Below are 12,966 nucleotides of genomic sequence, written 5' to 3'. Positions count from 1 at the left end.
TTTTGTCCAAATTTTTGAAAAGTTTGAAGATGAAATCTTTAATTGCACAATATTGCCCAATAGATTTGTAAGATCTTGACATTTGTTTTGTGTCAGAAACCCATAATATGTCAAAAATTTGATCACAATCCATATGCAGAGCTGTATCAAGCTTGAATGTTGTGTCCATACTTGCCCCAACTGTTCAGGGTTTGACCTCTGCGGTCGTATAAAGCTGCGCCCTGCAGAGCACCTGGTTGAAAAATCATATTGATAAATGTAGACTTAGATACTATGCTTAGGTTATGAAATATACCTATCCAAATGCTAAAAATCTCTTCATTGAATAATATAACTTGTATTGTCAGTTATATTGCATGACACTTAAGAGATAACTGTATTGTATTTGAAGCTTTAAGGACGTCCATCGGTAGTTTTACTGTCGCAAATTTAGTTTACCTGGTGACGCGGAGCGGAGACAGGTAAACGGGTATTTGCGACAGTAAAACTACCGATGGACGTCCGCAAAGCTTCAAATACAATACAGTTATCTCTATTCTAATGCAAAACAAGTTCATAATTAAATTTCAATCATAATTTCAGTGTAAAATCTTCATTAAAAAAAATTCCGCGAAAAAATGTTATCTTCTTTGGTCCCTGCACTACGTGACGTCATAGGTATGCTTCCGGCGTAAAACATAAACAACGGGCGTTTTCTGGCTTCTGTGCCGCTTCAGAATGTAATAAAATTTGATAAAAAGAAGATTTTTAGGCGCAAGAAGTGAGTTTATTGTTTATTATTGTAGAAATAACATGTCAATACATTCCGAAATTCAAAATGTCGGCTTCCTTAGTTACAGACAAGGAGATATAGAATTTTACGCTTGCTGTCATCCAATCAGAACAATTGTTACAAAATAATTGCATTAGAATATAATTTATCTAGTGCTGTAAACATGGTAAAGGGCAAAACAATAAACTGGTTATTCAATACCTTGCAATACACAATCCTAAGTACTTGTACAATTATTTGAATAATTATAAAAAAAGATTGCTTATTTTTTCTAGCAAAAACTGAATAACAAAGATTCAGCATGGAAAGATTTAGCCAATGAACAGAACCAATATGTACTGGCTGAAATAATGTGGTCCTGGTTAGATCAGCTTAAGGTAATCTTATAATATCTTGGCTTTATTTGTTCTATCAGCCCTAGAATATGATGATTAACAAATGAATGAAAGTTAACTATACATGTAACTAATATACAAATATTAATATATCAATGTAATATATAACAACAAACCAGAGTACACTGATTTGTATCAGTACAATACAATATAATAGTTTAATATTACGGTGAGGTTGTATTCCCTGTCATTTATATATCATCCATGCACAAACTTGTCTCAGATTTTTTTCATCTATACATTAACCTCACTTTCAGGTACAGAGATATGATTTTTTTTCTGAGACATTAGTGCCTGTGACCATCCACAAGAACTTGTGTTCATCAGACCATCAGACTTTTGATAGAGTGGTTTTCCAAAGAATTTCTTATGTTGAAGCCACATGAAATCTTTTATTTTGGCTAGTCAAATAAGAAAATGTACCACTTTGCCTTAGAACACTAACTACCAATTCTCAACTCAAATTACATTAAAAATAATATATATATAGAAGTGCAGGTCGTCATATCTAGAAGAAAGATATAAAGATATACAGAATCTATAAATAGTTCTTGTCAATAGATTTTATTTTATTTTATTTCTCTTAATTTTATTTAAGGAACCTATATTGAATGCTCAAGATTTAAGCGTAATTATGAAGACTAGGGAAGTAGATGCTGTTCTTCAGAAATTAGAAAGGGTACGTCAGACTTTATTTCCTTGTAACTTAAGTTATATATTGACTTATATAATGACTTGAAAAATCAGTAATTTCTTAGAGGATCAATTAGAGACAACATAAAAAGATCGATGTAGGATAAAAAACTTAAATCAAATAGTTTGGGGGTGGGGAGGTTAAAATTCTGCAAGTTTTGTATATCTTAAATCGAATTTTACATATATCCCTATTGGTAAATCATTTTTTCCCAAATTAAGTTAAGAGGGGGGGGGGGGGGGGGGGGGGGGTCAGTGAAAAAACTATGTGAATTAAGTTTTTTATCCTACATTGAACTTTTGATGTCGTCCCTTAGGCATGGTGGTTTTGTTGCTATAATTGCTGTCCATCTGTAAACAATGGTTCTTACATGAAATATTATGTTCAAACTGACCTTTTATCATTAGTTTTTGACACCGAATCATTGCCAATAAAGGAAGTTAAGATTGCACATGTTATTTTGAATAACTGTAAATTCAGAAATTATTGCAAAAAATGCAACAGAGTTGTAAACGCAATAATTTAAACGCATTTAAGTCTAAAATGACAAAATCGCAATAATACGTGCACGCAATAATTTCTGAATTTACAGTAACCTATTTCAGAACATATGGCAAATAGGAGTACCAAAAGTGTTTTTGTGGTGGTCATTTTGTTTTTGCTCCTACTGCCTGTTTGTCACAAATGTGTGCTCAGGCCTACTGCCTGTTTGTCACAAGTGCTTGTCAAAATTTTCTTTAGTTAATTTAGGATGTATATGACTTAACAGAATTTTAAGCTCACCTGGCCTAAAAGGCCAGGTGAGCTTTTCTTATCACTTGGCGTCCGTCGTCGTCGACGTCGTCGTCGTCGTCGTCGTCGTCGTCGTCTGTCGTCGTTAACAATTTTTCAAACATCTTCTCCTCTGAAACTACTGAATGGATTTGAATGAAACTTAGCATGATTGTTCCTTAGAGTATCCTGCACAAAGTGTGCGCTTCGATTTTTGATCCGTCAAAAAACATGGCCGCTGTCGTGAATATAGGCCAAGAGACTTTTTATCATTTTCTTATGTAATTGTTTCCCGTACTTTTGCGCACACTATTGTTAATGTAACGTAACGTTATTGTTACGTATATCTTTCATCTTACGATCATAAAGCATCTAAACTAGCAAGACGTTATTATTCCTCCACAACAAAAGAGAATAACCCTCAAGATATTGGTGCCGTGACGAAAACCTCAACTAGAGATGAGTTCGAAACTCAAAACAGTACGAGCCGCACATCGACGAGCAGTAATAAAGCTACTGAAAAAAGCAGACCCGACAGAAGAACCGCAACAAGATGTTATCAACCTCAGATCCATGATGGAGCTCATCAAAACCAAGAAGAAGACATTGTCTGACCTCAATGAGAAGATTCTAGAATCTATTGAAGAAGAAGAAGACCTCGACCAAGAAATTGAAGAAGTTGACAAATACGAGTTAGATATTCAAATTGGAATAACGAAAATTGAGAAGATCCTAAAAGAAGTAAGTCATTCTAAAAATCAATCAGCTCTTAACCCTAATGCATCAGATTTTATATGCAATAAACCAAGCGTGCAAGAACATTCTAACCAGATAATTTTCAACTCAGAGCAAACAAGCCTAAGCCAGTCAAGCATGCCCATCTCCACAGTATCAAGTCATTATAACAAATTGCCTAAACTCAACTTGCCAACTTTCGGCGGTAATCTACTAGAATGGTCAGCCTTTTGGGATTCCTATAATAATTCCGTACATGAAAATCCTTCATTGAGTGACGTGCAACGATTTAATTATTTAAAATCGCAACTTTATGGAGAAGCTAGCCAGTGTATTTCGGGAATGCAAATGACTAATACAAACTATAATCAAGCTATACAAATTCTACACGAGAGATTTGGCCAACAACACAAAATAGTTAACGCATACATGCAAAATTTGCTAAATTTGCCTGCACCAACGCCAGGAATTAGGGGACTGAAATCGTTCAGTGACACACTAGAAAGTAATATACGTGAACTAGAAGGAATGGGTCGATATCAGGAATCGTACGGAAGCCTATTAATACCCCTAATACTCAACAAACTTCCATGTTTTGTCAGACAAAACATTACTCGAGACCACGGTAATGATGATTGGGATATTTCAAGTTTACGCAAAGCAATAAAGAAAGAAATTTGTATCCAAGAGGCCGCTAACACCAATCCTATTGAAACCGATATTATCCCCACCGCATCGTTCGTGACAGAAACAACAAATAAAAGATGGAAGTCAACAGGGTCTAAAGATAGTAACAACAATAGTTCCGTTAAGACTAAAAGGCCGTGTTTGTTTTGTCAAAGCCCGCATCACCCAAATGAATGTACAAAGATCACCGATATAAACGCCCGCACCCAAATCGTAAAGGAAAAACGAGTTTGCTTTAACTGTTTCGGTAATCACAAGGTTTCGGAATGCAAGTCAAAATACAGTTGCCGAAATTGCAGTAAGAAACATCACAGTAGCATCTGCCGTAATAATTTACTAAATGAAAACTCCACTTCAAATGAAAATAAAGCCGTAACAAAACCTGTCAACGAAGAGCTTCAAAGTACCACAGAAACAAAGAGCGCCGCTATGCATTCTGCAGTTACAGCACATACCGAAATTCTATTGAAAACCGCCGTAGCGCCCGTATGGTACCATGATGAAAGTGTTATGACTAACATTCTACTCGATGAAGGCGCCCAGAATTCATTTATTTCTCAAGAACTAGTAGAGAAACTCCATATCAAACCAACTGGTATAGTAAGCATGCAAATTTCTGCATTTGGCGGGAAAGAAGGTGATGTACGCAACCTGGAGAAAGCAACATTATCCATTGAGACCGAAAGAAAAGAAAGAATTCCAATGGAAGTAATTATTGTTCCAAAAATTGCCGCACCGATACATATGAAGAAACGGGTAAACATTAACAGCTTGCCCTATTTACGAGGATTACAACTTGCCCACCCAGTCACGCAGGATGAAAAGTTTTCCATTTCACTTCTCGTTGGAGCAGACTATTACTGGTCTTTAGTACAAGATGAAATTATTCGAGGTGACGGACCAACAGCTGTTAAATCTAAAATAGGCTATTTGCTATCAGGACCACTGAACACAGATATCAACACTCAACAATGGAACTCTACGATGATGAATGTCTTAGTTGCGCACAAACCCGAGGAGTGCGATTTACAGAAATTTTGGGAAATTGAGTCGAGCGGATTAGAGGCGGATTCTGATGAAAACACAAAAAATGTACAAAACCTAATGCTTGAGTACCAAAACTCTAGCATAACATTTAAGGAAAATAAATATGTCGCAAAACTACCATGGAAACAAGATCATCCCGAGTTACCCACTAATGAATATATAGCAAGAAGGAGGACCCAGAATGTTATAGATAGGTTGGCTAAAGATCCGGATATGTTAAATCTATACGACAAGATTATCAAAGAACAGGAGATGAAAGACTTCATAGAAAAGGTACCCATTACAGAAATAGATCGCGAGCATGGAAGAATCCACTACATACCACACCATCCCGTTAAGAAAGATTCAAACACGACCCCTATTAGGATTGTATATGACTGCAGTTGCCATGGAAATCCAGATTTACCCAGCCTTAATGACTGCCTATCTTCAGCACCACCTATTTTAAATAAATTGACAAGTATTCTTACAAGATTTAGATTAGGAAAATATGGCATCACAACAGACATAGAAAAAGCATTTTTACAAGTAAGACTTGACAATGATGACCGAGACGCCACACGTTTCTTTTGGTTGTCCGATCCAACTGACCCAACAAGTGAATTGATTATGTACAGATTCAAAGTTGTTCTTTTTGGAGCAACGTGTTCGCCGTTTATTTTAAACGCAACATTACTGAAACATTTATCCATGAATAAGAGCAAAGTAGCAACAATTCTACAAGAAGATCTATATGTTGACAATGTACTATCTAGCATTAACTCGGAAGAAGCCACAATTAAATACTTCAATGAATCCAGAGAACTGCTAAAACAGGGAGGCTTCAATTTACGGTCATGGATGTCCAACAGCGACAAACTCAGAGATTTGGCCCTATCGGAAAAAGTATTGGATTCAGACAAGGACACAAAAATATTGGGAATGCGTTGGGATGCAGAATCAGATACAATCAGCTTTGCCGAAACAAAACAATTAAAGATGGACACACAGTTGACAAAACGGGAACTTTTGAGACAGTCTTCCGCTATATATGACCCGTTAGGACTACTCGGACCGATAACAATTAGAGCAAAAACACTTATTCAAGAACTTTGGAAAAAAGGATATGCATGGGACGAGACACTACCAAAAGAAATTGAAAACGAATGGACCGATGTGAAGAATGACATCTTACAGATAACTACGAAACTTAAAATACAGAGATACTATTTTGCAAACCATGACGAGGAAACAAGCGACACTACTCTACACATTTTTGTTGATGCAAGTCAGAAAGCATACGGAGCTTCAGTTTACTTGAGTAAAGGCACAGAGTCGACACTTGTTATCGCGAAGAACCGTGTTGCACCGTTAAAATTGATAACTCTACCAAAATTAGAATTAATGGCTGCAGTGATCGGAGCACGACTCTCAAAAGATGTAATCGAAAACTTAGGAGTTAAAAGAGCAGTATTTTGGAGCGATAGCCAAATAGTTCTACACTGGCTTACCTCATCGAAATCGTTAAACAAGTTTGTAAAAAATCGTGTTAGTGAAATTAAAGAACTAAGTGAAACTCATGAATGGAAATATGTACCCACAGAAATGAACCCAGCTGACTTACAAACACGTGGATTGACTGCATCGCAATTTGAAGATTCGACATTATGGATGAATGGACCCCAGTGGTTAACGGACGAGTGTAAATGGCCTACGTGGACAGGACATGTGGAAATAAGCACTCAGCTATCTAATATCACCGGACCAAAGACACACAGAAGTGACGATAAAGTACCAAGTGATCCGCAGCGAATATCACAAATCATAGACATGAACAGGTATTCTGATCTAAATAGACTTTTAACTGTAACTGGATACGTCTTGAAATTCGTTAAGAACTGCCAGAAAAAACGTCCATATCGACTACGGAGTTCACAAGGTGACAGGAACCTAAGAACAAGTCTAACAGAAGAGGAAATTTCATTAGCTATGAATTTATGGATCAAAGATACACAGCAAGACAGGTTCGTGAAAGAGCTAGAGCATATTTCGTTAAATCCGAAAGTTAAATCACTACCGCTTGTACAACAGTTACGTTTATATTTGGATGAAAATGGAATCATACGATGTAAAGGCAGAATACAAAATTCATCTATAGAAGAAAACGCGAAGTTTCCTATTTTACTACCAAAGAACCACAAACTTACAGATTTTGTAATTATGGACGCACATCTAAGAAATCTACATACAGGAGTCGGTCAGACAATAACACATATAAGGCAATATTACTGGATACCAGCAATTCGACAATGTGTGAACAGTGTTTTACGTAAATGCATACAGTGCCAAAAAATAATTGGTAAACCGTATAACAGCCCGGAACCACCACCACTACCAAAGGATCGAGTAAAAGACACCATACCATTTTGCACAACTGGGATAGATTTTGCCGGACCTCTACACATCAAGGATACATCAACACAACCGCGTAAGGTATATATATGTTTATTCACATGTGCATGTATACGAGCTATACATTTGGAACTTGTACCTGATTTGTCATTGGACACTTTTATCCTAGCATTTAGACGTTTTATCAGTCGAAAAGGAACACCACAAACTATTTATTCTGATAACGCGCCTACATTTGTAGCCGCATCAAATGCACTTCAAAGTCAGCTGAATTTACATATCAACTGGAAATTCATTCCGAAAGGAGCGCCGTGGTATGGCGGATGGTGGGAACGTCTAATTGGCTTAACGAAAATGACATTAAAGAAAGTATTTGGTAAAGCACTCGTCAGCGAACAATCTTTGACAACAATACTCACTGAGATTGAAACTATTATAAACAATCGCCCACTCACATATATATCTTCAGATATAAGAGATCCCGAACCCTTGACGCCATCTCATCTTTTACACGGGAGGATTATTACGACCACAGAGATGCACAACGACAAACACAACGCGAATATTCAAGAACTTGATACGATCACAGCAAACAAACTATTTGAGAGAAAAGGACTCTTATTAGACCATTTCGCAAAACGCTGGTCTAATGAATATCTTACCGGATTACGTGAATATCATCGAGCCTCTGGAAAACATACTGGACAAGTTAACATCGGTGACGTAGTTCAACTAGGAAGTGAATCGCCACGACTTTTATGGAGATTAGGAACAATAGAAGACGTCATCAAAGGAGGAGATGGACTTATTCGAGCAGCAAAAGTACGGACATCTAGAGGACTTGTTACCACACGACCAATTGTGAAGTTATATCCATTAGAACTATAGTAACTGTTATAGGATTTTTGTGAAGGACAGTTAACGTAAAGTGAAATTACAAAAAACTTTCAATGTGATCCATTTATAGAACTTTAAAGTTTTGATTATTTATCATTTAAAATAATTTTATTTCTTATGCATTTTGAGGCCCCCAGAATGTCGTGAATATAGGCCAAGAGACTTTTTATCATTTTCTTATGTAATTGTTTCCCGTACTTTTGCGCACACTATTGTTAATGTAACGTAACGTTATTGTTACGTATATCTTTCATCTTACGATCATAAAGCATCTAAACTAGCAAGACGTTATTATTCCTCCACAACAAAAGAGAATAACCCTCAAGTTACCTAAAATAGAACATAGGGGTCAAATGCAGTTTTTGGCTTATATCTCGAAAACGAAAGCATTTAGAGCAAATCTGACAGGGGGTAAAAATGTTCATTAGGTCAAGATCTATCAGCCCTGAAATTTTCAGATGAATCAAACAAACCATTGTTGGGTTGCTGCCACTTAATTGGTAATTTTAAGGAAATTTTGCAGTTTTTGGTCATTATCTTGAATATTATTATAGATAAAGATAAACTGTAAACAGCAAAAATGATCAGCAAAGTAAGATCTACAAATAAGTCAATTTGACCAAAATTGTCAATTGACCTCTTAAGGAGTTATTGCCCTTTAAAAACTTTTTTCACAATTTGTTCATCATGTTGACTTACTTTAAAAAATCTTCTCCTTTGAAACTGCTGTATCAATTTCAGCCAAACTTAGGCTAAATGAGTTTCAGAGTTTCAGAGTATCTAGTATAAATTTTATATTTCATTTCCTTGTATGTCAAGAAACATAGCTCCTATGGCTAAAATAGAACATAGGAGAAATTGATTTTTTTTTTGGCTTTTGAAGAGAATAGGACGATTTCAAGAACATTTAAATAAATTGAAAAGCCAAAATAATCATTGATGAGAGATTAAACCAAAAAAATTCAGGTGAGCGATTCAGGCTCTTGAGAGCCTCTTGTTTCTAATGTTGTGCATATATATCTTTTTTTTATATGTAAGGATATATAAATGAAGGAAGTGTATTTGTTTTCTTCAGATTGAGTGGTTTGTTTTGCAAAGTTTCTTATGCATTTGATAGCAATATTATCATAACTATAGTAATTGAAATTGTTGATTAAAAGTTTACTTGATTATCTTAAGTCTGTGAATACTCATGATTGTCAACTTGAAGGAAAATAAGAATAATTGTATTTTCAAGATGAATGAAACAAATTGATTAGTGTGCTAAGGATAGAAATAATTGGAAGAATTAATAGTCAGTTTAGACATTTTTATTCTTTGTTTTATGTTTTTTTGTTCTGTATTCAGGGAACAAGACACACCATAGAATACATTATGAAAATAATCTACAAACTGAAACCTTTAGATGAAGATATGCTGACCAAAATCTATGAAAAACTGCTGTCGTATTTAACACACCAGTGGGTTGTTATAGACTCCTTCAAGGACATGTCAACAAGTTGGTCTATGTCAACTCGGGACAGTATAATGGATACAGAAACAAAGGAACATTGGACAGAAATGAAAAAGAACCAAGCATTAGCATTGTATACATTCTTTATACGATTACAAGAGACGATTGACGAGAAGTTTTCAGCCATGTCAAATGACAAAACCGAAAACCAGAAATGATCACAGTTGTGAATTTTTAGCTTTAATTTTATTAATTGTCTGTTGGTTATTCAGCAGACTATAGCACATATCATTACTTGATTCATAGTACTGTTTACTCATCTTCTATTGTTTTTTTGTTTATACTGTGCTTGCCATGACAACGGTAAGACATATAGTTATTAGTTTTCCAGAGGCATAATATTCCTAATTTTGTTAAGTGTTGAGATAGCCATTATACTAGACATGCTAGTGTAGATAAATAGTCCATTTTATTTACTATGCATTATTGTGTCTGAATCTCATTTTATTTACAGTAAAAGTCACTTTTGCTCTTCCATTAATGTTTCTTATTTGTATTCTCATATAAGGAAATTTTGTTTCGCTTAGTCACATAATTATTTTAAGTGTAACAGTGTTATATAATTCATTTTGACATAATTGGGCGAATTTTCAGTTTAAATTTAATAATTTATTGTTAATTACTCATTATCTGAGCATATATTAAGCATATCTGAGTGCTATTTATTTTTCATATTTATTGTATATCAGCAGTGATATTTTGTGTTTAAAGAACTTCATTTTGCTGTCTAGATGAAAGTACTGCAAATTCAAGTGCTAGACAAATTTATGCAATTAAGGAATATCTGCATACAAATATTATAAGTAATGGCTCGGGAATGTTTGTATGCAGATGCATTATATTGACCTTGAACTTCAACATCAAAATTTGAAACAAACCCAATTACTGTGAAAGTGCTTTAATATGTGGGTATCAATTTTCATGGTTTGAGCAAAAGTTACATGTACATGTATTTTTTAATTTCGTGAATTTCAGTTTTCTGAAAGAAACCCAACATTTAAATTTTTTGCACCCGTGTAAATCTTAGTGATACTAATTAACCAGTGATCAATGGATAAATGACCATCAAGGGTATAAATATGTCACTTATATAGAAATTGACAATAAGGGTCGGTTGAAAACAAATCTTTACAACAAAAGAGATGAATTCAGCTTTCCAATTGTGAACTTCCCATTTCTAAGTAGCAACATTCCAGCAGCATCTGCATACGGGGTATATATCTCCCAATTGATACGATATTCCTATGCTTGCATTTCCTATCATGATTTTCTTGATAGAGGGTTGCTGCTCACAAGGAAGCTATTAAACCAAGAGTTCCAAATGGTGAAGTTGAAATCCTCCCTTCGTAAATTTTACAGACGCCATCACAAGTTGGTTGACCGTTATGCATAACTGTTTCACAAATCATATCGGATATGTTCCTTACGTCGTAACTACAATCCCCTTCCCTTTCATGAATGTGACCTACTGAATTAGACTATTTACCGGATTTGTTATCACATAAGCAACACGACGGGTGCCACATGTGGAGCAGGATCTGCTTACTCTTCTGGAGCACCTGAGATCACCCTTAGTTTTTTGGTGGGGTTCGTGTTGTTTATTCTTTAGTTTTCTATGTTGTGTCATGTGTGCTGTTGTTTGTTTGTCTTTTTCATTTTTTAGCCATGGCATTGTCAGTTTGTTTTAGATTTATGAGTTCGACTGTCCCTTTGGTATCTTTCGTCCCTCTTTTAAAGAAATCAGTTACATAAAACAGGCTATTATTTCAACTTGGAATTATTTTTAATTATGGAATTTGCATAATTTCTTGTGCTTAAACTTTTGTATGAATTTCATGTTTATTCTGTATTTTAATGTTCTATGCAGTGCACAACACTTTTTATTACATAGAAGATAGCACATTTTCAATAGAATGTACTGTGCGGCACACAACACTATCTAAACAAAATACATTGTATGAAAAGTGTTATTGCACTTCTCAAATCATTATAATACAGAAATAACATGTATTTTATTATAAATTTATGAAATTATGCAAATTCCATAATAAGAATATTCCAAGTGTAAATAATAGCTTTTTATAAACAAACTTTTTAACATTCATTGAATTGTAAAATAATTCCAGCATGAAATTGATATTTCCTCGTACAAGAATTATGAGGATATAAAATGAACGCTTTATCATAGCATATTATCACTAGAAATCTGACTTTCATCTATCTAAAATATTTTCATGAGAATTAAAAGATCAAAAGTTGAACAGTTTAGGTTTTTAAAGATTAAATGGGTATAATCCTGCCTGCAGTCATGGCAGTTGTAGTTCATTGTGCATTTGTCTTGAGACTACTATTTTATTAGTCTCAGATTTGCAGATATTCAATATATCAAACCTGCATGGGGATCTTTTCATGTTTAGATTTGGACAAGTTCTTTCACAGTCTAGATCTGAACTGTATCCTATTATTTAAAGGAGTACAGAGTAACATCCTGTTTGCTGTGGAAAACAACTGCTACAATATTATTGGCAAAGATTTATTTTTTTGGCATCTTTTCTCTACTTTTTGAGAAAAAAAGAGAGCTGGTTATGTTTTGTCTTAGACACTAACTTAGTTTTTTTCTTGATAGTGTTGTAAAATATATTTTGGTTGTCATTTCTGTATTAAACTTGCTTATATTTATAAGTGCTTTTATTTATAACATGTATAAGAAATAGTATATTTACCTCAGTAAAATATTTGTCTACTTCTAGTCAGCTTCTAGTCAGATATTACTATAAAAATCTGATAAATTCTTAGAGCATATTTTAAGGTGGTACCCAACACCTGAACTAACATTAATTTGGCTCGTTTAATTTTCGTAAAATTTTACAAAGTATTTACTTTGACCCTTTGACAAAAATATAAAAAATTCAAAAAATTTGAACCAACCGTTTTATCAGAAAAAATACACTGGTTAAATAGCAGTTTGACAAGCACTCATTTTGATCATTGAGAAGCTTTATATTCCCTTAACAACACAAAGTAATTAAAATGTTTAGCTGATTTTACAAGTTATCTCCCTGTA

At 34.5% G+C, this 12,966-nt stretch overlaps 1 protein-coding gene across 1 annotated transcript in view; it reads left to right on the top strand.

Moving 5' to 3' along the window:
- LOC139482266 (protein tyrosine phosphatase domain-containing protein 1-like) overlaps positions 1–10,897 on the top strand; it is a 36,956-nt gene extending 26,059 nt beyond the window's left edge. Inside the window, exons 12-14 of the mRNA XM_071266034.1 lie at positions 1,048–1,149; positions 1,766–1,846; positions 9,737–10,897. Of these exons, the coding sequence (XP_071122135.1) occupies positions 1,048–1,149; positions 1,766–1,846; positions 9,737–10,060 (507 nt within the window). The 3' untranslated portion in view covers positions 10,061–10,897. The remainder of the gene's footprint in view (positions 1–1,047; positions 1,150–1,765; positions 1,847–9,736) is intronic.
- The last annotated feature ends 2,069 nt before the right edge of the window (positions 10,898–12,966 follow it).

The sequence above is a fragment of the Mytilus edulis genome, chromosome 1, assembly GCF_963676685.1.
Source record: "Mytilus edulis chromosome 1, xbMytEdul2.2, whole genome shotgun sequence".
Taxonomy (NCBI): Eukaryota; Metazoa; Mollusca; class Bivalvia; order Mytilida; family Mytilidae; genus Mytilus; species Mytilus edulis.
Note: the sequence above shows the minus strand (reverse complement) of the source record. Positions and strands in the feature narration are given on the sequence as shown.